Genomic DNA, 26,682 nt, shown 5'->3' on the forward strand with positions numbered 1-26,682 from the left:
ATGGCAGATGGGTTCTTCCCCAGCTGAGCCACTGGGGAAGTCCTGTTTTTTGGTAATATTCATTTATTTGACTGCACGGGGTCTTACTTGTGGCCTGCGGAATCTTCAGTAAGACCTAGTTCCCTGACCAGGGTTCAGACCTGGGCCCTTTGCATTGGGAGCTCAGTCTTAGCCGTTGGACCACCAGGGAAGTCCCATGCACAGTATTTGGAAGAGAATTTCTATTATTAGATAGCAGATAGTTTTCTCTTAAATAAACAAAACTTAAACTCGTATGTTTAATCTACTAAAACAAATGCTTCACACGTCATACTATGAACAATTTTTTTCTATTTTTGTTATGAAGTAACTGAAGAGTCAGCTATATTATTTTAAAATGTTATTTATTATGTTTAATTGATAACATTATCAATTACATTTATGAGGTGTACATTTATGAGCTTTACAAATAGTAAAGCTAAATTTGAATAAAACATCTCAATTCTAATTTTGAAACCTAGTCAAAAGATATGTTTTAGTACAGTAAAAATCCATTAAATATACATCATCAGTGTTAGGCTGTCTCTGGTAGGCAAACATTCATCAGTGTTGAGAGAAAATATTCAGCTGATACTGGAAACCAAAATTCACTTAAAAACAACTGCACTTTATCACTGTTACATGGTAGATTTCCTTAAAAGCTATAGATATATACTTTGGAGATTAAATTATGCAAATTACTTCCTGAAGTGTTTTAACAGGTTGTAAATGCTAAATAAAAGTCTTAGGAAATGACTCAGGAGGTAAGATTGTAAAGATATCTTTCCAAAGCCATTTTGACAATCCCTAAGAGCCAAATAGAGATTTGTGAAATTCCCTGATATGATCCAACGGGGGAGGCTTTGAGTGAGAACCAAGATTCTTGATTTCTACTCCAACTCACAAACTAAATGGACTTAGCTCATTAACTTTTGCTCTCGTGCGCTCGCGTGTGCGTGTGTGTGTGTGTGTGTGTGTGCTGTGCTCAGTTGTGTCCAACTCTTTGTGATCCCGTGGACTGCAGCTCACCAGGTTCCTTTGTCTATGGGATTCTCCAGGCAGGAATACTGGAGTGGGTTGCTATTTCCTCCTCCAGGAGATCTTCCTGACCCAGGGCTCTAACCCTCACCTCTTGTGTCTCCTGCATTGGCAGAGAGATTCTTTACCACTGCACCACCTGGGAGGCCCAACTTTCATGTTTATCTGTTCATTTGGAAGTCACATTCCAGACCTGATTCTATGTACTATGGTAGGCTTTGCTGTGCAAAATTTCCCTGTAGTAACTAAATATTTTCAGTCTAAAATGTACTCTGATCATTGGTTTTACTATCATATATATGTACATAAATATCATTGATATAATATATATTTATTTGCATGCTAAATTAATCTCCCAATTTAAGAGAGCGCTTCCGTGTCATCTTCCACTGTGTACATGAAGACCAGTATTATGCTGTGCCCAGGACTGCTGTTCAAAAGTTCTCATTGTCACAGCTAAAGAATGGACTGACTCGATCTGAATAGTTGACTGCAGACCCCAATCTGGAGGGACACACTTCCCAGGACTCTGCTCCATCTGTCCGGGAGGGTGCTGCTCCTAGAGGATAAGGCAGAGAGTGTTGTCTGACGGTCCAGCAATCTCTGGGAATCTTCAGAGGAAGCGATGCTGTTGGAGAGCTTGCTGTGATGACTGGAGCTGGAAGGTCCAAGGCTTCTGGGTAGATGGACATCTGGGTGTTTTCAGAAGCATAGTCACAGCTGGAGAGGCTCTTTGCGTCCCGCACGTTGTCATAGCATTTCAGGGCGGGGGGCTGGCAGGCCTGGTAAGAGACTCTGGTGGTGGTGGTGATCACCGTCTGAAGGGCTGGAGCGGTGGGCGGGGCAGTCGCAAGGTACCTGCAGGGGGGCTGTGGGGTGTACTGAGGGTGAGTGGCCTCGGGCGGGAACTGTCCTTGGTCCGTCCTCTCCCCCGGGCCAGCTTTTCCAAGGGCTGGTTTCCAGCCGTGCTGTTTACTGGTGAAATCAAAGCTCCTCTCAAAGCTGCTGTAGGTGTTGACGTTGCACTGCAGTGCATTCAGATGAACCCAGTCCGAGTCCTTAGGGATACTGCCGGCATCTTTATAAAAGGTGGTATATGGGCTCGAATTTGTGTATCCAGGACCTGCCAATTCATAGCTGCAGGGGGTCCGGGGCAAATAGATTCTTGGGTTCGAATATTTCTGAAAGGGTGGTACTATGTCTCCCTGGAAGGTGGTGAGGTCGCATGTAGCTTTGTAAGCATCTGAGTTCGGAAAGGAAAGGCAAGGCTGGCCCGGAACAGGGAAGCTGGCATCAGGAATCACATCCAAGCCCTCTAGGTTCTCCAGGGAAGGGATGTTGTTGAAATGTCTGCTGTGATCTTGACTCTCTCCTGCCTAAAGAAATGACCCAAAGTTTTTATTTGTAAATAGAGATGTAAATTACATGGACATCCTCACCTGTCAACAGTCGCCAACCAACCAAATAACAAGCTTCCAGTTGGTGACTCTGTGTAATGATCACAGAAACACTATCTGGGCACCTGGTTCAGGAATTTCACGGCTTGAGCTCAGGCTTGAATTCCACGCTGCTGACCTCGGAGGGTCCAGGGTAGCCTGGGAGGGTGGGTCTCAGTGGTGGATGGTCCTGTCTTCCGCACATTATGTGCAGGAGAGCAGAGGCTTAGGAGCCTGCTGCAGACCTGGGTTCAAATCCTGCCTGTCCCTCATGAGTTGGACAAGTTAGTTACTCTCTCTGAGCTTCAGGTTCCTCACTTAAAAATGGAGCTCAATAACCATAGTTTCTTCTTAAGGCTTTTGTGATCTTAAGAAGTATAAATCTCTTAGCCTGTATGTACTGGCACATAGAAAGTGCTCAGACAAGATCAGTGTCTCTTATCTTCAGGTGAATATTCTGCCTGCTTGGCATACTTTGGTAGAAAAGCCAAACTGGCTCAAGTTGCACAAAGAAATTGTATCTGTTCTACGTTAATAATGCAAAGTGAAGTGAAGTGAAGTGAAGTCGCTCAGTTGTGTCCGACTCTTTGCGACCCCATGGATAGCAGCCTGCCAGGCTCTGCCGTCCATGGGATTTTCCAGGCAAGAATACTGGAGTGGGCTGCCATTTCCTTCTCCAAGGACCCTCTCAAAGCTGTACTGTTAACTCACTGGGATGCATCTATATTTTTCTGTATGACCGTTGGATAATTGCCCTTGTATTAGAATGTCAGCTCACAGCCCTACTCTATCATTAACTGTAGAGATACTCTGCTTTTTTTTTTTTTCCAAGAAGAAGAAGGGATTAGAAACCCTATTCAAAAATTTGATTCTATGACATTTTGTTAGAGACAGAATTTTCACATAAAATCAAACCTTTTAAATTGAGGTATGACATTCCTATTTTGCGTAAATCTCAGTGTATTTTGTGATAAAGACAAACACAGAGCACAAGTGTCATGGCAGCCCCCCATTACCTCAGGTTCTCGAATTCTCCGTTTCTGTGGTTGGTAAAAAGAAGCCATTTGTCTCTTGATTGCACTTCTTCTAGCTTCCGTCTCTGACTTACTCTCTGGTCTTGGGTGATCATGAACTCCCTTGGCCTGCATTAATATGGGGATGAATTACGTGTTCCTCTGTGGCGAAGCTGGGCAAAAATTAAATATGCCTTTCCCAACATCCCAACTTGTTATTTTTTTCAAAGAAACAGGGGAAAAAAAATATTAAACAACTAAAACTGCACTAATTAATAACAGACATCTTAAAAGATGACGTAATAGTCCTTTTAAATATGAAAATAACTATAACTAAGTTCACTCTTAGCACACAGTAGGTGAACTAATTTCTAGGAACCTAGTAAGGCTAGGCTAGAAGCCACAACACCTATTTCTGGCCAGTTGAGCTGTACTTGGTTTGGTCCAGAGTTTCTAAGGAGCTTCCCTGGTGGCTTAGGCAGTAAAGAATCTGCCTGCCAACACAGAAGACAGGGGTTCAATTCTTGGGTGGGGAAGATCCCCTGCTGCTGCTGCTACTGCTAAGTTGCTTCAATCGTGTCCGACTCTGTGCGACCCCATAGACGGCAGCCCACCAGGCTCCCCCATCCCTGGGATTCTCCAGGCAAGAACACTGGAGTGGGTTGCCATTGCCTTCTCCGAAGATCCCCTAGAGAAGGGAATGGCAACCCACTCCAGTATTCTTGCCTGGAGAATTCCATGGACAGAAGAACCTGTTGGGCTAAAGTCCACGTGCTCACAAAGAGTTGGACACAACTTAGGGACTAAACCAGAAAGGAGTTTCTAAGACACCTGGCAGGTGGCCTGGTCCCTGTGAAACGATGAGAATGTCCATCACAAACTGGGGTTCCCTCACCTACCTGAAAAAAGATTGCATTGCCATCCAGTCGCCAGAAATTGGTTACAGGGTAACCACTGTGCCCTCGACAGGGGATCAATTCCAAAGCAGAGTGACAGTTGGGACAAGGCTTCTCTGCATAAGCCAGAAGTGGGAAATGTTAATAATTAATATTAATACATATTAATTATATTGTTAACAAAATTAATAAATATTAATAATTCCTGGCCCCCCTGGAAGGAAGGAAGGAGAACGCATTCACTGGGAAGGGGAACTCACGCCTGCAGGGCCACCCCCACCCGGCCCCATGGCTCACTCTGCTGCTTCAGCCGCGCCTTGTCGCAGATGGCCGGCCGCAGCTGCAGCCGCGAGCCATCGGGCAGGGCGCAGTCCTGCGCACACACCACCACGCCCAGGCACGACTTCTTGAGGATGTGGCCATTGTGGTTGTTGGTGTTGCGCATGGCCCAGCCGCTCAGGTGCCGCTGCGCCTTCTTCTCCTCGCTGCTGTAGATGAAGCGCACATAGCCGTCCGGCCACTCACAGAAGCGGTCAAAGTGGGCTGGCTTCTGCAAAGGCGTCCAAGGACAGCAATCAAGTTATCCACCCCAAGCCCCATGCAGCAAGCTTTTAATCTTCTCCAAGAATATCAGGATGAAAACTGAGTCTTTTTAATTCCAGAAATACTGTAAAACCCAGAAGCTGTGCTCTTACAAAATGTCACTCATCGTGTGTGTATACCCTTCTGACAACTGGCTATAAACTGATGCTTCTATACCACTTCCTACAAAAATGGTACAGGTATTAGTTTTAGCTTTCACACTACCCACAGACAATAGGCACAATATTATCCCTATTTAACTGAATAGTAAACGGAGACCAGAGAGCTTCATCGACTTGCCCAAAGTCACACAGCTAGTAAGATCTGGCTGTAGGATTTGAGCCCACACAGTTTGACTCCAGAGCCTGTCCTCCTTACCACCAGGTTATACCACTTTTTGGTGTATTCACATGTTACAAATATTTTTAAGGTAAGTATTAAAGTGCCAGGGCAGAAAGTGGTTAGAAAGTTCTTCACTGATATACACTTGAGCCTGTATCTTTTCTTCCATCCAGTGGTTTTTCTTCCAAAGCTCTTGGCTTGATACCCAGTACAACATGAGAGAGACAAGAACAGCTTCCCAAAGTAGCCTTCCAGGTTTGCATGTATACGTGCTGAGTCACTTCAGTTGTGTCCAACTCTTTGCCACCCCATGGACTGTAGCCCCCAGGCTCCTCTGTCCATGGGATTCTCCAGGCAAGAATACTAGAGTGGATGGCCATACCCTCCTCCAGGGGACCTTCCCTACCCAGGGGTTGAACCTGCGTCTCTCTCTACTGTCTCCTGCACCAGCAGGCAGGTTCTTTACCTCTAGTGCCACCTGGGAAGCCCAGCCTTCCAGGTTTACAAGGGTATTATGATGACAGCCTGGCTATAAGGTAAACCCGAGCACTTGGTGGAGCCTGCTAGGTCCTAGTCCTCTTTCCAGAGCAATATGGATTGTCATTCTCCTACACAAAGAGCTGCCTGGCTAGAATAATGTGATATCTAAAAGAATGAACACTGCTTTCCTATTCATGTTTGGTGGTCCTTGTCCATATTATGCATTATTTATACTGCGATGTCTTTCTTGTTATAAGTTTAATATAAAATTACCCTTTCCTGCACACTCAACTATTTACCAGCTACTCTTTATGGCAGGGGTCTGCAAACTAGGGACCATGTGCCTAATTCAGCCTCCCACTTGTTTTAGTACAGGTCACAAACTAAGAATGATTTTGACATTTTTTAATGATTGAGGGGACAAATCAAAAGAATTATATGTTGTGACACGTGAAAAGTCACACGAAATCCAAATTTTACTATCCACAATGAAGTGGTATTAGAACACGGCCATGTACATTTGTCTGCGTTTGGTCTGTTTTCACACTACAGTGTCCTAAACATGCACAGGATGAGAGTTTAAGATCGTTATCTGATTCCACTGCTTAATGACAAGTGAGTGACCCGAGACGAAGAAAAATTCAGGAACCGTCTCAAGGTCACACTGTGAGTGTAGCCCTTTCTCCTTGGGTTAGCCGGAGCAGGACCCTCTTTCTCCAACCCAGAGCACCTGCCTCTTTAGAGACGGCACACTCACTCTGTTTAAGGACTAACCTCCCAGAGGATAAGTTCTTCACATTTACATGGGAAGTCTAGAAAATGCTTGTGAGAGAACCCATCCTTCCCTTATTTGGATATGGCTCTTTTCTAAAATACAAGAACAGATTCCCCCCAGCCCCCGTGGGGATTTACACGGACAGAGGTCAGTGGGAAGGAGATGCCCCAGCTGTACTGTGGTCCACTTTCACAGAATGGTGCAGTGTGACCCTAAAGTAGGCAGGCTTGAAAACAAACAGATTTCCATGAATGTGTACCCCAAAGTACTTATCTCTTGGAGAGGCTACCCAACGTTGCTAATGAATTGCTGTCCACCTGAACAGCTGTATGGCACATAATAGATGCTGAATAAAGGTCAAGTCTCTCTCACCCCTTGTACCAGGGCATTGCCAGAAGTCCACCTCTGCAAATGTTTCCAGGTCATTCCTAATTCTCCTTCCACCTCCACCCAGGACTTTAAAGTCACTCCCCAGTTTTTGCTCCCAACCACTGTGACCAAGCATAATGGCCCAGCCCATTCTGGGGACTTGGCTTGAGACACTTTCTTTCTGTTAAAAACTAAAACAAATTCGCCCTAAATTCACCCTAAACAGATGACACTGATTTCCTCCTCACTAGAGAAGCAAGCTCAGAAGTTGTGTCGAAAACCTGGATTCCAGAGGCTGTCTGGGCGCCTGCGACGTGGTTAGCACGACTACAAAGCCCCCCAAGAGCCACGCTTCATCCTGGCAGCCAGGATAAATGGCCCAAGTCCTGCTGTTTAAGATTCGGTCGCTTCAATTTATGGTCCTATCTCAGTTCCGCTGCGTGAGAAGAGGTGGCATCTGCATTCATCAAGATGCCCCTCCACCTTTCTAGTGGATGTTGAAGAATGGACAAGCAAGAGTCAGCGGATTTCTACCTCAGTTCAAAGAAAGTGAGGGACGCGGTGTCAGGCTCCCGGCGGCCAGACGACCTGAAACGTGGAGCCTAATTGACGGTTCCCGCTGCTTTCGGTGTTTTCAAAAGGGTTCGAGGAAACAGGTGGGAGAAGACACATCTCTAGCCCCAGCTCCGCCATTTGTAGAGTCCCTGCACACTGGCGGGCTCTCAGGGATGTGCTTTTTTGGGGGGAGGAGGGGTAGTAGGGCGGCCTGTCCACAGGCTCTGCCAAGACATCCCTCCTCTTTGGATGGAGAGAGGCGCGCACAGCGGGTTTCACGCACCTGCGGCATCTGCGGGTCGTTGATGTCCCAGCTGAGCTTCATCCCGTAGGACCACGCGCAGTCCGCCAGCTGCCCCTCCGCCGCCGGCATCCGGTCCTCCTCGCGGGCTCTCCCTGCCAAGTGTCCTGAAAGACACAAGAAAAACAAACCAACCTAGAGCAGCCCAAGGTTGTTTCCCCCCTGTTTTAAAAGCAAGTGGAGAGAGAGACAGACAGAGAGGCCGATTTAGAAATGCAGAAGCGGCGGACAAGGGCTCGGGGCGGTTCGGATGGGGCCCTGTTCTTGGTGGCAGTGCTGAAAAGTCTCCAACTGGAGCACAGCGCGGGCGCCAGGCAGCTGCCTGCTAGTTTATAAAGGTCCACCCCCGCCCGCCCCGCCCCGCGGCCCCGCGCGCTGTGCTCCGCCTTTCCTCGCTCCCCGCCCGCCCGCTCCCACCCTCCAGGGACCTGCAGGGCCGGTTCCCCACTTCCAGGCAGGGCGAGGGACGGAGGGGAGGTGGACCTGAGGACTCGAGGTGACTGGAAACTGAAGCCTAGACGGGCCAGAGTCGGGGGAGGTTGAAATGTCTAGTTAAAATTGAAACTCATGTTCATTTTCCTAACTGCGCCCCACCTCTGGGGTTTCCGACTGGATCTAGAGAGAGGCTTTTGAGACAGAACCTTTCCAGCAAAGTCCCCAAGAGGTAATACTCAGTGCCCAGGCAGTTCGGGAACCACCTCTAAACGCCTGGGCGGCCGCGCGCCCTTGTCCGAGAAGACGCGCGCCTACTAGCTTTGGGGCGCGTTCTTTTCGGGGATTTTGCTCCGGCTGATGTTGCTGTTCAGGCGTTCAGTCGTGTCCGACTCCCTGAGACCCCATGGACTGCAGCACGCCAGGCTTCCCTATCTTTCACCATCTCCCAGAGCTTGCTCAAACATGTCCACTGTGTCGGTGGTGCCATCCAGCTATCTCGTCCTCTGTCGTCCCTTTCTTCTCCGGCCTCTGAGTCTTTTCTAATGAGTCAGTTCTTCGCATCAGGTAGGAAGGGGGAAGGGGAAGGAGGGGGGAACTCTGTGGCCCCCAAGCGCCCCGAACCTGTATTTTCTCTGCCGCCTTGGCTACTTCTGAGCCTGTTTTCTTTCTGCTAGGAAAAGGATCTGAGGCTCGGAGATTTCTCAGTCGCCATCCACATGAAACGACCCTTTAAAAAAATAGTTTTTTTTTTTCTCCCTAACTGCGTGGAAATCGTCGGGGAAATATCACAACAAAATCGTATTTACACCCATTGCGTCTGCGGAGGCTCTGGAGACTGGAAGAACCAGGTGAGCGCTTAGGGCGCTGTGGGCTTCCCAGGGCTGAGACCAAGCTTTCTTTAGCTGTGCACCCACTTCCTTAGGGTGATTGGAAGGGCCCAATACAAGAAACCAATGGAAGGGGTTTAAGTTGCTCTTTGGCCGCCGCGGTCAGCGAGGGAGGGTGGGTTTCCAGAATTCACTCCCTGCGCCTTTGTTCTTGGGGATGGCACGTTCCTGCTACCAGCGCAGCCAGACAGAAGTGACCTGTTGGTTGCTCTGCTGCTGCTGCTAAGTCGCTTCAGTCGTGTCCGACTCTGCGCGACCCCATAGTCGGCCTCCCACCAGGCTCCCCCATCCCTGGGATTCTCCAGGCAAGAACACTGGAGTGGGTTGCCATTTCCTTCTCCAATGCGTGAAAGTGAAGTCCCTTGGTCGTGTCCAACCCTCAGCGACCCCATGGTCTGCAGCCCACCAGGCTCCTCCGTCCATGGGATTTTCCAGGCAAGAGAACTGGAGTGGGGTGCCATCGCCTTCTCCGGTTAGTTGCTCAGTCCTGCCCAACTCTTTGCGACCCCATGGACTGCAGCCCACCAGCCTCCGCTGTCCACGCGATTTTCCGGACAAGGATAGTCTAGTGGCTTGCCATTTCCTTCTCCACTGATCTTCCCGACCCAGGGATAGAACCCGGGTCTCCTGCACTGCAGGCAGATTCTTTAGGCAGCCAGACGGAGGCCGGCTTCTAAAGACGTTCACTGTTAGGGAAGGACGCTGGGAGCCTGCATCCCGCCAAATCCTCACCCCCGCGCGCCTATAATTTGGCATCGCCGAGCGCGCACGCGGTTGCAGCCTGGCACCTGAAGGGAAGGACGCACAGTCCAGCGCCTCTTGCAGGATTACAGCCTCTTCCTTTGGCGAAAGGTGAGGAAAGCGATGCGCACTTAAAGTCGCAAGAAGCGAATCTCGTCCACGCTCCCAGTCCTCTTAACTTCCATGGCGGAGGGCAAGTCAAACCAACAGTGAAGTTCGACTCAGAGCCGCTGCTGTTGACGGCCCAGGGGCAGAGAATTCCCAAGAGGGTAAAAGCCAGATTTGGGTAATGACACGAATTTTCTTCTTTAGTTTCAAGCTGGGATTCCCGGCTTCCACCCTCCCCAAAACTCCGCTCCTCCCCACCCCAAGCAGAGGCGCAAAGTTCTTGTAAGAGAAAATGACAAATTCATTCCCCAGCCTCCCTACCGCGATCACCCTGCCCCTAAAGTTTCTATGTTCTTGTGGGTCAGTGTTTCTGATTAAAATCATTCACAGAGTTGCCGCGAAAATCTGGGAGGAAACGGAGAAACGTGCTCACTGTTCACCCACTAGTTTCATCCACAGACTTTCAGTGTATCAACCGCGCCCTGAACCTCCTGGCAACTTCTATCATTCAGTTGCTTTTTGGGTTCTTTTCTTTTTCCACGGTTAAAATTACTGACCCTTCTCTTTTCATTTATTACAAATCGACATTTATTTGTCAAGTTTAAGATAATATGACGTTTTAAAATGTTTTAAAAACATTTTAAAGGAGATCAAGCCAGTCGATCCTAACGGAAATCAGTCCTGAATATTCATTGGAAGGACTGTTGCTGAAGCTGAAGCTCCAATACTTGGATCATCTGATGTGAAGAGAGCCAACTCATTGGAAAAGACCCTGATGCTGGGAAAGATCGAGGGTGGGAGGAGAAGGAGTTGACAGAGGATGAGATGTTTGGATGGCATGACCAACTCAGAGGACATGAATTTGAGCAAGCTCCGGGAGTTGGTGAAGGACAGGGAAGCCTGGCATAATGCAGTCCGCCCGAGTTGTAAAGAGTCAGATACAGCTTAGCGACTGATCAGTAACAACAAAATGTTTTTAATATAACTTCAAAAACGGACTTAAAATCACTTGTGAAAATATGTAGAAACTAATTTCTGGTCTTATTGTAACCATTGTTATACTATTCCTTTTCTCTGTAATTTTGGAATATTCCTAGAGTCCTTATCCTTCAAAAATGTAAAAAAGCACAATTAAAAAAAATGAAAGCCAAGTCAATTAATCAAGTACTTTTTTTTTTTTTTCTAAATAGATTCTGGTATCCAAAGAAAAGTCGTTGTCTCTACTGGATTTAGTTTGAGCAGAGTTAGAATACATATTCCAAGTTGTCCTAAAATTATGCCTGGGTAAAACATGTTAGTAAAAGAAGTTAATCAAAGTGAAAACATTAAAAAAAAATGGTGTTGTCTGTGATGTTATCTTTAATTTCTCTTGAATTTTTGAATCCATTAACAACCATGTTATTTGAAAGACATATTTTCCCCACAGTCTGAAAATAATTGATTAAAACTTTAAAACTCATATCAAGAAGACTTAAATGTCATACATTATATTCTTACTGTATTACCTATTTTATTCTCTAAAAGTGCATTTAAACTGTATTTGATTATTTGCTATCAACCTTAAAATTTTCCTGCATTAATACTTGCATTGATTCAGAACACTATATTCACAGCTGATTTTGAAATCGTAGAAGTTTATTAATTCAAAAGCAAAGGAATCTAAAACTTTGGTTTATATTAAAATAAGTAAATTACATCATATTTACCAGGAATGGATACGATGAGCTTTGAAACAAGTACTTTATTGAATGGACTGGAGATACAAGGTAGAGTTCAGGGCTAACTTGCAGAGATTCTGGTTATATTAAGTTTACCTTGGATGCAAACATATATCTTCTGTAAAGGTCATGACACCAAGTACCCACAGCATCTGATTATCATACAAGTTAATTTTTCACAAGGGATGTTTGGATCTGAGAGGTCCTTTTGTCTGCTTTTTTTTCTTTTTTTAAAGAAAATTCCAGTCCAACTTATTTTTGTCACCTTGTACCCATATCTGACAACCGATCAGCCTAAACTTGGTACACATTCTTGTGGGGCTAAAGTAAGTGGGCAGAAAACAAGCAGCCTGGATGAAAATGTTTATTTTATTTTGACTGAGCACAGCGAGATGTGTATATTTTAAAACCCTTTCTTTTGTAATATCAGTAATAAAGTCACAGTTTCAGGTACAAATCTGGTTCCTATGGGGAAAGTTCAGCTTCAGTCCGTTAATATCAATGGATCGAAACCAGCTCTTCTGTTAAAGGTGGAGAGAAAACTGGCGGCTTCAGCACAGGGTGCACCTATCACCTTAGAACTTCGCTTTTAAGGTCTGTTAATTGACATGTTTTCATCCCTGGAGAAGTCGCTTTTTCTTAAGGTGCGCTTGCGTGCGCCCAGGTGGCCTTATCTTGATTCCTAGTTAACATGCCAGCGTTTCTTAACACGCTTCTCAATCTCGGGACTCTGCTAGGTTTTCAGGGGCGGGATGATTGATTAGAGTTTGGGGCGGAGCTTGGCGTCCGGGCGCCGTGGGCTACCCCAGCCCTCGTCGGCGGAACCCAGGAGGCGGAGCGCGGCGTGGCGCGGCCGGCTCCCGGCGTGCGCCCTGGTTCGGGTACGTGGCGTCCAGCCTGAGCCTCGAGATGGGGGAGGTGAGTGACCTCGGGGGGACCCGAGCACCGTCGAACCCCGGCCCCCTCTCCACCGTTCCAGAGGGACGCGGGGGCGCACGTCCGTCGGGCTCTGGGCTCCGAGCCTGGCGTGCTCGCCCAGAATGCTCCGGTTGCTCCGTACCCCGCCAGGCTCCTCTGTCTGTGGGATTCTCCAGGCAAGAATACTGGAGCGGGTTGCCAGTTCCTTCTCTGGGGGATCTTCCTGACACAAGGATCGAACCCGTGTCTCCCGCATTGGGAGATTCCTTACCACTGCGCCACCTGGGAAGCCTGGCGTGCCCCCCGGCCCTTCGCAGGGGCGCTGGGGCGCTTCACCCTTCTTAGGTTTGCTGGGAGTTTGTTGGTCGCTTTCAGGGAGACCGTAAGTAGAATAGAAACTTCCGGTCCCTCGCTAGTAAAGCGTTTGGGGAAGGGGGACTGGAGAATTAATGTCTGAAGGCAAGGGTATGCTTCTTTTCGAGTTGTTCGGGATGTTTTCCCAGCCCGTTTTTTTCTCTGGTTTCCTGGAAAGTGCAAGGACACAAACCTACCCAGGTCCCAGATCTATGGCCCCAAGACTCTGGGGCTTCTGTAAGCCCCGCTGCTCAGGGTTTGAAGGGAGTAAGGTGGGTTGGTACTTTTCCTCATTCCTTTTCTTGAATACACTGTTGGTGGAAAAAAACAAGCCTGGATTTGAGTCTTTGAATTCACCTTTTCCCCCTATTTATAAATAATATTATTGTAAAATATGCTGACATTTAAGGATTTTGTTCAGCACACAAAGGACTATTAGCCCAAGCTAGATAAAAAAAAAAAAATTCTTTAGGAGAGAGATTACATTTTTTTTTTAAGTTATTCTTCAATTGTTGGGAGCAGGTGAGATGCCCTTGTTTAGCGTGTTTGTGAAAACTAGGTTGGTAATCCAGGAATCACTTCTTGAAGAAAATGTGCAACAACCCAATGTTTAGTAAGTTTTCTTGTTGCTGTTTTGATCCTTGAAGTTTCAGTTTTAAGCCCTGGAGTCACATTTAAAATTCACGCAAGTCAGAAATACAAAGCTTAAGCTCATGACTGGGCTTGAAACTCGCTTTAGAAAACCTTATTTTACAAGCTCTCATTCTGAAAATGGTTCATTCATTCAAAACCTTTTCTTTTTCTTTTTTAATTATAGTTGCTGCTATAGAGTTTAAATTTATGTGGTCATTTATTGCAATGATATTTACTTTGTTTCTTGTGGTAATTTGTATTTGTTATAAGTGTTAAAGAAGGTTGGATAAAGCTTTGGGGCTTTCTTCTAAGTCATAGTTTTCTTAGACCAGTGGTGTGAATGAAGAAAGTTTGTTCAGGAAAATAATATAAACCTTATTTCTTTTTAAAACTTAGTGCATTTCTTGGAAATAAATTTTTTTTAATGTTTTTTGTACACAGGAGAACGAAGGTCCTTTGCAGTCCGTTCCGGGAAAGGATGAGAGTGGACTGCCCCGGGACGCTTTCTCTGTAAAGACCGAGTTTGTGTTCCGCGTGTGTGCTGTCTTGTTCTGTGTTTCCTTCCTCCAGTTATTCAAGCCTGAGAAGTCCTTTTCTACCTTTCTAATCTGCATCAGCTTATCACCATCTCTTTGATTACCCTACTAATATCCTAATCTAGGCTATTCCGTTGCGCTGTTCTAGGTGGAGGTAGACAGTATCGAACAAAATAGATGCAATGCTGGCTCTCCTAGAACTTTCACCCTGGCAGAGAGCCAAAGAGAATAAGAACACAAGTAAGATGGTAGGAAGAAAGTGGAACAGGTGTTGTGATGGAGAATAATTGCCCTTGACTGACTTTAGATAGAGGCTTCCTAGGTGGTGCAGTGGTAAAGAATCTACCTGCCAATGCAGGAGACGCAAGAGACTTGGGTTCAATCCCTGGGTCGGGAAGATCCTCTAGAGTAGAAAATGGCATTTCACTCCAGTATTCTTGTCTGGAGAATTCTATGGACAGAGGAGCCTGGTGGGCTATAGTCTATGGGGTCGAAAAGAGTTGGACACCACTGAGCAACTGAGCATGCACGCACGCACACATGCATACAACTTTAGATAAGGTCCGGAAGACCTACCTGAAAAGGGGATATTAAAGCTGAGAACTGAGGGATGACAAGCAGCCAGAACGGTAAGTGGTGGGGAGAAGCAGTCCAGGCATAGCATATCCGGGGCAAAGGCCCTGAGGCCAGGAAGAGCTTGACTTATTCTGGGACTCAGAAGGGAAGTGAGACAGGATATGCTGACAGAGCCCTACAGACCTAGGCAAAGGGTTTGGATTTGTTCTGAGTATAGAGAAACCGCAAGTAGGAAGAAGCTTGAACTGCTGAGTCAGAGAATCTGAACATGAGTCCCAGCCGGGTGATCTCATACACATTCTTAACCTTTCCCAGCCTTGTTTTATTATCCCCAGATAAAGAGTCTAACACCTAGATCAGTGGTGAGGAGTAAATTAGAATATCTGCAGAATGCCTAACCCCCTTGGTTAAAAAAAACCTTACTATTAATATGTGGTCATTTAAATTCTGTTTAAATGTTTAATTTCAAATGGTCTGTCCTCGTTTAAATCAGTACTAGGAATAGATGGAATTTCAGGCTAGATATAGTAAAATGATTCATTAAAATACTGTAAGTTAGCCTATAGGACGGAGAAGGCAATGGCACCCCACTCCAGTACTCTTGCCTGGAAAATCCCATGGATGGAGGACCCTGGAAGGCTGCAGTCCATGGGGTCGCTGAGGGTTGGACATGACTGAGCAACTTCACTTCACTTTTCACTTTCATGCATTGGAGAAGGAAATGGCAACCCACTCCAGTGTTCTTGCCTGGAGAATCCCAGGGACGGGGGAACCTGGTGGGCTGCTGTCTGTGGGGTCGCACAGAGTCGGACACGATAAAGCGACTTAGCAGCAGGAGCAGCACCCTATAGGATTGGACTGGGTTTTCTTGATTAAAGAAGAAATCATATCTTTTATAGTGCAGATATTTAAGAGTATATGTTATTCAAGCACACATACAGAGACACACATATAGAGATAGGTCTTGACTAACTTTCAGACAGAAAAGTTCGATTTCATTCATCGTAGCAATTTGTGTGTATTAGTTCCCTTAACTGTAAGTATTGGTGTTGAATTCGTTTTCTCCTGTTAAAATCATTTATATAACTTAATGAGTGATAATAGGCTTGCATTTTGTAGTGTTTTAGTGTTTCTAACATCACTGGGGATAAAGTCTCTCCCCACAGATATCTGTAATTCAGGTGTGGTTTTCCCTAAGTCAGCAGTTCTCAGACTTTAGGGTGATGAGGATCACCTGAAGGGCCCCGCTCCCAGAGTTTCTGACTCCTGACACATGCACCGGTGACGTCTGTGCTGTACTGGTGGTGGTTTTGCAAACTACTGTCTTAAGCCCCCAAAATAATTGCCTGCATGGTTACTGTTCAAGATATAACTCTATTCTTACCTTCTTTTTTGGCACTCAATTTTTCTACACGGAATTGTTATTGGTAACAATTGTTAGAAATATCACTATGAAATAAGGATCCTTGGGGAAAAAGAGTAATTTTCAAACTGTCAACATTCCAGCTTCAGTCGCTTCTTACTAATGCATTCCATGATGAAGGATTTCAGAAAATCAAAGAATATTTTCAGGAACAGCGCCATGTTCTTCAAAAATATAACAATCTTTTATTACGCCATCTCGACAGATCAATAAATAAGGTAAGTGAGTTTTGTTTGTTTGTAATCAGAGTACCGATGTGTGACTGTGTAAGGCTTTTAACTTGGTGTGGTCTCATCCCAAGGAACTGGATAAAAATGAATTCCAGCATGTTTCTCTGTTGCTGAAATGTATCCAGCGATTCTTCATTGATGGCCTCAAAGAAGATGAGCCTTTACTGATTAAGCAGGGTCTGATCCCAAAGATAAGTGTCATCTTTTAATTTTGTGTGGATTTGGATAATGTAAGGAACAAGAGATGATTCAGTTGCCCAGTTTGGTATTTTATATTCCTTTGAAGTCAGATTTGAAAAGGAGCTGATGCCAGGGCTTGTTGCCTATATCCAACCAAAACTTAAGTTCTGTGTGTTTCCTGGTGTATGGGGTGGACAGGACACTTGGGGAGTGCACAGGAATAAGTCAGACACAGCCCCTCCTCCCCTTGACAAGTCAATGCAGTAATAGTATGATTTTATTATTTCAGTGAATTTAGCTTAAATAGAGAATGAAGAGAGTGGACTGTTACACCTCTCCCCCAAAGGCTTTATAACTGTTTCAATAGACTTTATTAACAAGATTGTTGTTCATTTACTCAGTCACGTCTGACTCTTTGCAACCCCATGGACTGCAGCACTCCACGCTTCCCTGTCTTTCACCATCTCCCAGAGTTTGCTCAGATTCATGTCCATCGAGTCAGTGATGCCACCCGACCATCATCTTCTATCAGTCCCCTTCTCCTCTGTCCTCAGTCTTTCCGGCATCAGGGTCCTTTCCAATAACAAGATTGGACCTAGATAAATGATCAGTTTATCCTTTGCCACAGGCCATTTCTCCAACTTCCTAAAAGCCTAGTTGAATCTGAAAAAACACGTGGCAAAAGTATCTTTTGCTTATTCTACTGCTGCTGCTAAGTCGCTTCAGTCGTGTCCGACTCTGTGCGACTCCATAGACGGCCTCCCACCAGGCTCCCCCGTCCCTGGGATTCTCCAGGCAAGAATGCTGGAGTGGGTTGCCATTTCCTTCTCCAATGCATGAAAGTGAAGTCACTTAGTCGTGTCCTACTCTTAGCAACCCCATGGACTGCAGCCTTCCAGGGTCCTCCATCCATGGGATTTTCCAGGCAAGAGTACTGGAGTGGGGTGCCATCGCTTTCTCTGTTGCTTATTCTAGGTCACCCAAATTACGCAGTTCTGTTTTTTTAATCAGAAGGTAACATTGTGTGCACCTTTGATAATGGCTGCTGCTGCTAAGTCACTTCAGTCGTGTCAGACTCTGTGCGACCCTATAGACGGCAGCCCACTAGGCTCCCCTGTCCCTGGGATTCTTCAGGTAAGAACACTGGAGTGGGTTGCCATTTCCTTCTCCAATGCATGAAAGTGAAAAGGGAAAGTGAAGTCGCTCAGTCATGCCCAACCCTCAGCGACCCCATGGACTGCAGCCTTCCAGGCTCCTCCATCCATGGAATTTTCCAGGCAGGAGTACTGGAGTGGGGTGCCATTGTCTTCTGGAAGCAAAGCAGAGTTTTCCCAGTCTCTGGCTGCACTTTTTTTTTCATGGTAAGATTTGCAGCCCTGAGATTGATTGTTGATGAGGACATGAGGGTAGGGGACAGAAGGGTGACCCGAGCTGGCAATAAAGTCTCTACTGACCCTCTGCAGGTACTTGCATCTCAAGTTTATCAAGATCGGGTTGGGCCAAGGAGATGTGTCCATCCTTTGTCACTTTAAAATGCCTATAATCATGGGGCTGCCCCTCCATCTGGAGAAGGGAATGGCACCCCACTCCAGTACTCTTGCCTGGAAAATCCCATGGATAGAGGAGCCTGGTAGGCTGCAGTCCATGGGGTCGCGAAGAGTCGGACATGACTGAGCAACTTCACTTTCACTTTTCACTTTCATGCATTGGAGAAGGAAATGGCAACCCACTCCAGTGTTCTTGCCTGGAGAATCCCAGGGACGGTGGAGCCTGGTGGGCTGCCGTCTATGGGGTTGCACAGGGTCGGACACGGCTAAAGTGACTTAGCAGCAGCAGCAGCCCCTCCATGGAGGGGAGAGAGTAAACTCCGGGTTTTCCTAACTTCTCTTGGGGACTTTAAAAGTGTTAGCTGCTGGGGTGTAGGGGGAGACCCGCAGGAGGGAGTAGAAATCTAAGGGCTGTACTTAATGCAAGTTGTATATTTCATTTTTTAATGGGGTATAATTGTTTATAGTGTTGTTAGTTTCTGCTGAATAGCAAAGTAAATCAGCTATCAGTTCAGTCGCTCAGTTGTGTCCAACTCTTTGCGACCCCATGGACTATAGCACGGCAGGCCTTCCTGTCCATCTCCAACTCCCAAAGTTTACTCAAACTCATGTCCATTGAGTCAGTGATGCCGTCTAGCCATCTCATCCTCTGTTGTCCCCTTCTCCTGCCTTCACTCCTTCCCAGCATCAGGGTCTTTTCCAGTGAATCAGTTCTTTCCATCAGGTGGCCAGAGTATTGAAGTTTCAGCTTCAACATCAGTCCTTCCAGTGAACATTCAGGACTGATCAGCTATATGTGTACATATATCCCCTCCCTCCCAGACCTCCCTCCCTCCTCACCCCTCATCCCACCTGTCTAGGCCATCACAGAGCACTGAGCTGAGCTCTCTGTGCTATACAGCAGCTTCCCACTAGCCATCTATTTACACATGGTAGTGTGTTTGTGTGTGTGTGTGTGTGTATGTATATATCAGAAAGAGAAAAATATCAACATATGTGTATTTCATATTGATTTTAGCCCCACCCAACTCTCTGATCCCCTGGAGAAGGAACTGGCAACCTACTCCAGTATTCTTGCCTGGGCAATCCCATGGACAGAGGAGCCTGGAGGCCTACAGTCCATGGGGTCAAAAAGAGTTGGACACGACTGAGCGACTAAGCAACAGCTTCCTGATATACTTACTTATGCAGATAATATGAAGCAGAGACAAAGAGCCAAAACTCCAAAGGAATGGAGCAGGCTGTCCCTAGGCACCTTGGAAGCTGAAGCTGATTTGGGGGGATGAATTGGGACCTGCTCTGAACTGAAATCTATATTTAGACTTCAGAATGCCTTCCCAAGGGTTGAGAAGTGTCAGATCAAGTTTCCACTGGAGTTTTGACCCAAATAGGAATTTCCACATTCCGTTGTTATTCTAGCTGGTGATGGAAATGCCCCAGCCATGATTTAAACACCTTGTAAAGCATGTAGTGTTAATTTGTGTAGGTTGATATTATCAGAGTAGAGGGGGTACCAGATTTTATACTTCTAAAGCCCACTGGGCTCACAGGCTCAACATAAAGTCTGCTGGGAGGTGGTTCGCCATAGAAGAAGAATTTCCTACAGAGAGGAGCAAGTTTGGCCCTGTACTTGAAGATTCAGGAGGACTGAGTGACTTCTCCTTTGCCATATGCGTCATGAGTAAGAGCTATTGCATCCATCAATAATTATCTGTCTGGTTTCTGGTAATGACACAGCTGTAGGGGCAGCTGGTGTAACAGCTATTATGCATAATTTTGGCACAGAGATGCCTTCAGAGTGAATTCCTAGTCCAGGTTTTGATCAAATAATGTGGCATTTTGCCCACCTGTCTGTACTCAGTGGATTTTGATGAGCTGGGGAGGGGGACAGGATTTGGGGGCATAAATGGAATAGAGACAGAAATGGATTTAAAAGCATAGAATTTTGAGCATGAGCATAGGGAGGGAGAAAAAAGTGCCTTAGCGGTGAGTTCACTTAAAAATTTTTTTATTGGAGAATAGCTGATTGACAATATCGTGTTAGTTTCAGGTATATAGCCATGTGAATCAGTTATACATATACCCACTTGTTAAGTTTTCTTTCCCCATGTAGGCCATTAGAGTGTTGAGTAGAGTTCCCTGTACTATACAACAAGTTATTATTTGTCTGTTATGTATATATTAATAGTGCTGTGTATAAATCAGTCTTAATTTATCCCCTGCCCCACTGACCTCTGGGACATTTCTTCCATGGACTGTTGGAGAAAAGTTTGCTTTAGGAGGTAGATGACCCAATCAAATGCAAATATTTGTCTGATTTGAGATTAAAGAAAATCACCTGGAACTTAATAGAGCTTCCAAACGTTGCTGTACCTTAGAATCGCCTAGAGAGCTTTGAGACATCATGTGAAGGTCTCATTGCCAGAGATTCTGACTTACTGGGTCTGCAGTGGTCTCACTCATGAGGGCATTTTAAAGCTCCTCAGGATTTCCTAATGTGCAACCAAGATTGAGAGCTGATGGGTTCATCCATGGCCTTTGGATGGTACCTCGGTTCTTGACTCTAAAGTGGAGAAAGTTTCCAAGGCCCCACTCCTGTAAGAGAATGCCTCATCACAAACTCATGTCACCAACTTCTTGTTCTATTGATTTCTGACTATGCATGCCAAGATTTTCTTTCTTTCTTTCTTTCTTTTTTAATAAAAGTGTCTCGTCTCTGCAAAAACATCCAAAGATGGTCTTTGCTTCACTGAATAAATATATTCTAGAGAGGTTTATGGGCTTCCCAGGTGGCTCAGTGATAAAGAATCCGCCTGCCCATGCAGGAGACATGTGTTTGATCCCTGGGTTGGGAAGATCTCCTGGAGGAGGGCATGGCAACCCACTACAATATTCTTGCCTGGAGAATCCCATGGACAGAGGAGCCTGGTGGGCTCAGTTTGTGGGGTCGCAAAGAGTTGGAGACAGCTGAGCATCTGAGCGTACACAGAGCGCAGGGAGGTTTATACAAGTTAATTAAATCACACCAATTCTAGCTTCGTAATATAAACTTGGATAGATGTTCCTATGGGATGAAGGGTGGTGGTGAGGGGTGGGGATATCCAATTAGCTGGAAGCTTCTGGCAGAAGAAAGGAAGGAAGGAACGTGGCTGGGCCTGTGTCCTGCACTGGCCCACTTCTGGAGAGCTCTCTGGAATCTGCTGTCTTTTGATGTTGGATGGCTTGTTTTCTGTAACCTCCGGGATTACAGGAATGAGGAATTTCTCCTGCGTTCTCTTGACCACTCTCTAGCCCCTTTATAAGGCTTTCTGGTGTGGATGATCCTGGCAAAGTCTCCGGTTCTTGCTGGTATCAGAACTTACTGCAACTCTGTAGTGGTCTGAGTCCATTCTGGAGTGGTCTAGATGATTTCAGGACCAGACCTAATCGAATGGAAAGAGGTCTTTAAAATGATAGAGTTGTGAAATTTTATCAGATGGGGAGTAGAGATTTAGTCCTAGAGATTGTATAAGTATTTCTTTTATTGTGTACATGGTTTCCTGGTTTGAAAGAACAGTGGGATTTCTGACCATGGCAGACCTAGCCTCAGACACATCTCTGAAGAACGCGACAGAAGACTTCTTTGACACAGCCTTGGTAAGGATGGGGGCAGGCGCTTTAGTGAGCAGATAGTGTTGGTAATTTGCAGGAATCTTCAAGTTGTTTATAAAGCTTGTGTTTTTCCAAGAAGTGGATTTTACTAAAAGACTCATTTTATTATTAGAAATGTTATATGAAATAGTAACAAACAGTATGTGTAACCAACATTATAGAAAAATAAGGTGATTTATTTTCAAATATATTGTTCACCTGATTGGAGGTAATAAGCTGATTTTAATACAGTGGATTGAAGGTCAAATAGGATTTCTCTATAATTTTTTTCTACGGTAGTTAAAGCCAACTTCTGCATGTTAGAGAATTATCAGCCTTAATACATTAATGTTACAGTTGATAATGCTTTTAAAAAATAATAGAAGTTTTACTTTTTCTTTTCATTAGATTATTTCCAGACGTAGTAGTCAAGGTAAGTGTATTATTTACTACTAACTGGCCACTGACCTCTCATTACTCGAATATTCTTGAATAGAGAAGAATATTTACCTAAATGATGGGAAAAATGCTGTGGGTCTAACTGTTATAGTTGGATTAGCTGACCGTCTTGTGGCAGGCAGATTGTGGTGCTGCAGTGAGTTTTGCTATCAAGTGTGCCTCACTTGCCTCTGGTGCATCTTTATTTCCCTGCTTCTACCACTGTTTGGTCCTTCAGTTCCGATCAGGGATGGAGAGGCACTTTTGTCATCCGAACCAGCAAAATTACCTAATACTGATTTAACTTGAAATCAATGCTATGCCTCTGTCTGTCTTTCAAGAGCACAAAAGGTAGATTATTTGGATGTTCGGGTAATATTGTTCCGCTTAGCTCACGTTAAAGGTAGTACCACATTTTCAATTATGAAACCATGCATTCAAAGACGCACAGAGCGGTGGGGTGGGCTTGGGTAGGGGAGGTAAAGAGGGAGGGGCTAATTTGTGCCTAATTTGTGCCATGTATACTTACAGCTAATTCACGATGTTGTATGCCAGAAACCAACACAACATTGTAAAGCAATTATCCTCCACTTAAAAATAAAGAAGACAAAGATAGATAGATATCGGGGCCATTTTAATGTCCTCTCCCTGTTTTCCATCTTTTTCATTCTTCTGAAAAGCTACTACTAAATTCACACTACATTCTACAGTGAATGTGCTGTGCTGTGCTTAGTCGCTCAGTTGTGTCCGACTCTTTGCGACCCCATGGATTATAGTGTGCCAGGCTCCTCTGTCCATGGGATTCTCCAAGCAAGAATCCTGGAGTGGGTTTCCATTCCCATCTCCAGAGTATCTTCCTGATCCAGGGATTGAACCTGGGTCTTCCGCATTGCAGGCAGATTCTTTACCATCTGAGACACCAGGGAAGCCGCCCAAGACCTTTATAAAATGTTTGCTTTTATAAAATTCACAAATGTGAAAAATGCATAGAAACAATGGGAAACTGTGTTCAGGAGCCGCCCTTGCACATTGCTCACTCTGGATACCGAAGCAGCTTTGCCTGAGATGCGAAGAGCACAGTCAGACTCCGCACGGACTGCTGCTGCTTATCTCCATGGGTGTCCAGGTCGTGCAGGACAAGGAAGCCTGGTGCGCTGCAGTGCATGGGGTCGCAGAGAGTCTGACACGACTTAGCAACTGAACAACAAAGGCCCTGCAGATCCACTGTGGCCTGGGGCTTTCTAGAACTTGCAGTAGGCTAGCATGTGTCCCTTATCCACCCTAGATAGTTTCGGAAACATTTGCTGCCCTTGGCTTTTCAGCCTTTGCTTCTCCTGCTGTGTACAATCATTTCCTTATTCTTTTATTTTTATTTTTTTAGCATCAGTGTGATTCTTTGAAAATTCTGCTTTCAGGGAAAATTCAGCTGTTGAATTCCTTCATATTTACCTTGGGATTTCTAGTGACAGAAGAAGCTGTAAATCCTTTGATCCAACGGGAGGTGAGTTGCTGACACCAGTGGCCCTGGGCCCCATGGAGAAGTTTGTGCCTCGTGCTGTCTTTGTCTCTTCCTCTGAAAACCTTTCCCAACTCCCAACAGGCACTGAAGACCTTGAATGGCATTCTGCAAGCTGTACCTCGGGAAGAGAGAAAACGTCTCCTCTTGTTGGAAGGCCCTTGTCGTCTTATGTACGTGACCTTGACCTGATCTGGCGGTCATGTAAGGGCAAAATCTCTGAACTGTACTACCCCAATCTGTTGCGCTTCCCTGGTGGCTCAGATGGTAAAGAATCTGCCTGCAATACAGGAGATCTGGGCTGTATACCTGGGTCAGGAAGATCCCCTGGAGAAGGGCATGGCAACCCACTCCAGGATTCTTGTCTGGAGAATCCCATGGACAGAGGAGCCTGATGGGCTACAGTCATGGGGTCACAAAGAGCCAGACACAACTGGGCAACTAACACACAGACAGTCTTTGTTCTGTTTAGGTGTTTGTGGTGGTGGATTTTTTTTTTTCTTCTGGTTCTATGACATTTGTGAGGTGAAATACTTTCTCAGGCTTTAGATTATTTTTCACTGTGAATGTGAACTGAATTAGCGACTCATGGGAGAATGTTAAGAATACAGACCTGGTGCCAGGCTTTAGCCTTCCAACCCTGGTTTCACCACTTACACTGGTTGTTCCTCTAGAGCACAGTCTTAACTCACTACACCTCAGTCTGCTCACCTGTAAAATGGAACCAACATTAATACCTGATCGATAGAGTACAGGTCAAATCAGGCAATCCGTTGAAAGTGATTAGCATATCACCTGGTAGAGAGCAGATATTCACAGGTTACCAGCTATTAGCTGTCCCAGTACAGCATGTATTACTTTCCACGGGATAGATTTTGGGGGTTTTGGTGACCCGCTCACAGTTACATAGTTCCTGGGACATTGACATTTGGAGGTAAGGTGGTCCTGTCGACCATGGGAAGCAACACTAGTACCTTGTTTTGAGATTTGAGCCTGAACCTGTGTGCTGAGCACCAGTCAGCATCAGAGACATCATTATGGCCCTCCATTGTTCAAGTGACACTCAGCCATGCTTGCAAGAGGAGGGGATCCAGCTGATCACAGTGAGGGCTTCCCTGGGGGCTCAGATGGTAAAGGATCCCCCTACAATGCAGGAGACATGGGCTCGATCTCTGGGTCGGGAAGATCCCCTGGAGGAGGCATGGCAACCAACTCCAGTATTCTTGCCTGGAGAATCCCATGGACAGAGGAGCCCGGTGGGCCACAGTCCATAGGGTCGCAAAGAGTCGGACACGACTGAGCGACTGAGCGCAGCACAGACTGAAGGAGGTGACTGGAGACTGTGAAGCTCACCGTGTTTGTCCGCTTAACTCTTTGCAGGATACAGTGTTTCCTCTGAATTTTTCCTGCTGTGTTTCTTTGAATACATTAGTTTAATTATTACCCTTAGTCATGTGTTTAGATCTGGAGAGAAGTCGACCTGATGGACTCTGCTCCGTTTTCAGCCTAATGCACTTAACGTTTGAGTGTTCTCATCTGGAATGTTCTGCACTTCTAGTCAAATGTAAAACCTGCAAACATAAAATTAAGTAGAACTCTTGATAAGACGATTCTAAGACTTCTATTAAATTGTGACAAATCCATCCACTTATTATGAGAAACTGAACTGTTACAAGATTTCTAAAATCCATTCTTTAGCTTTGGAGTTATGACATTAAAAAAGATCAGCATCACACTTGTCAGCATTTAATTGAAATTCTTTAATGAACATGAAGTTTGGGAATCTCTGGTCACAGTAATGTGATAACTTAACCCCATTACATCTGTAGCTTCATCAGTTTTAAAAATTGATTCCAAACGGCGATAGGAAAGACTCCATGGACTGCAGCCCACCAGGCTCTTCCATCCATGGGATTTTCCAGGCAAGAGTACTGGAGTGGGGTGCCATTGCCTTCTCTGGGAAAGACCCACAGCACCTACTGTATCATTTCTTCCAGGGTAAAGCTAGGTAATAATAATAATAAAGAATATATATCTTCACAGGCTGGTGAGGTGATTATAGAATTCCCGAATCTTAGCATTTGATAAATTCTTTGGGGAGGATCAAACTCATTTACAGAAGAGCTAGAATCTCAGAATGTGTAGTAGTTCTAGTTTCTCTTTAAAAAAGTATATTTAAGTCAATATATAAATTGAAGACTTCCCCCATAAACATATGTTCTTAACATCGAGGACATTCTGATAATGAGTTTGAAATACTTTCAAAAAAATATACATCTCGGTTTAAAATTTTAATGCCAATGTAGTAAAGTTTTACTTATTTATGTTCATCCCAGTAAAATGAAATTTATCTAAATATTTCAGGAAAGACCTTGCAAGGACAATCTTGACTGTGGGTGGTAAGAAGCATTTAGAATTTTAAATATGAGAATATTAAATACTGGATGTGGGTTTAATGAGCATCTTGGAACTATGGGAAATAAAGTATGGTCAAATTGAAATTAGGAAGTAGAATTTTATTTTTAATTTATGATTGAAGCATTAAGCATGCTGAAACCATAAAGAATAGTTAATGAATATTCCTTTACTCTCCAATGAGATGAGTCAAATTTGATCATTTTTCCATAGTTGCTTCAAATTATTTTTTAAGTAAATCAGAGTTACAGGTAAAGCCCCATGTCCAAATTCCCATCCCATTCCCCTCTTTAATCTGTAGAGATAATCCTTAACTTGGACTTGTTTTCCATTTTCACGACTATGTTTATACTTTAATACATATATTCACAAGCAACATACACTGTTATTTTGCAAATTTTAAGTTTGCATATCCAGTTGCCATTTGGTTTTTACCTTTAATATTGTCTAAAATCTAAATATGTTGGGATATGTAGTTCTGTTTATCTGCTCTGAAAAACCACAATTTATCTTGAGATTTTGTTATAGTAGAAATATTTCTTAAGACTGGGGAAAAAAATCTTTTTTTTTTTTTTTAAATTGAGGTCTAGTT

General features: G+C 45.0%; 2 protein-coding genes across 2 annotated transcripts in view; one reads left to right on the forward strand and one right to left on the reverse strand.

Annotated features, from left to right (window-relative positions):
- Positions 1,491-7,877, reverse strand: GCM2 (glial cells missing homolog 2). The gene is made up of 5 exons (XM_018038751.1): positions 7,788-7,877; positions 4,699-4,951; positions 4,405-4,517; positions 3,509-3,634; positions 1,491-2,432 (listed from the first exon to the last, which is right to left on the reverse strand). Exons 1-5 carry the CDS (start codon positions 7,875-7,877, stop codon positions 1,491-1,493), a joined length of 1,524 nt encoding a protein of 507 aa, XP_017894240.1.
- SYCP2L (synaptonemal complex protein 2 like) overlaps positions 12,604-26,682 on the forward strand; it is a 56,178-nt gene continuing 42,099 nt past the window's right edge. The window contains exons 1-9 of the mRNA XM_018038503.1: positions 12,604-12,612; positions 14,041-14,109; positions 16,218-16,352; positions 16,436-16,555; positions 21,623-21,727; positions 22,130-22,154; positions 23,575-23,660; positions 23,760-23,848; positions 26,040-26,074. Coding sequence (XP_017893992.1) covers positions 12,604-12,612; positions 14,041-14,109; positions 16,218-16,352; positions 16,436-16,555; positions 21,623-21,727; positions 22,130-22,154; positions 23,575-23,660; positions 23,760-23,848; positions 26,040-26,074 — 673 coding nt within the window. The remainder of the gene's footprint in view (positions 12,613-14,040; positions 14,110-16,217; positions 16,353-16,435; positions 16,556-21,622; positions 21,728-22,129; positions 22,155-23,574; positions 23,661-23,759; positions 23,849-26,039; positions 26,075-26,682) is intronic.

The sequence above is a fragment of the Capra hircus genome, chromosome 23 (genome assembly GCF_001704415.2).
Source record: "Capra hircus breed San Clemente chromosome 23, ASM170441v1, whole genome shotgun sequence".
Lineage (NCBI taxonomy): Eukaryota > Metazoa > Chordata > Mammalia > Artiodactyla > Bovidae > Capra > Capra hircus.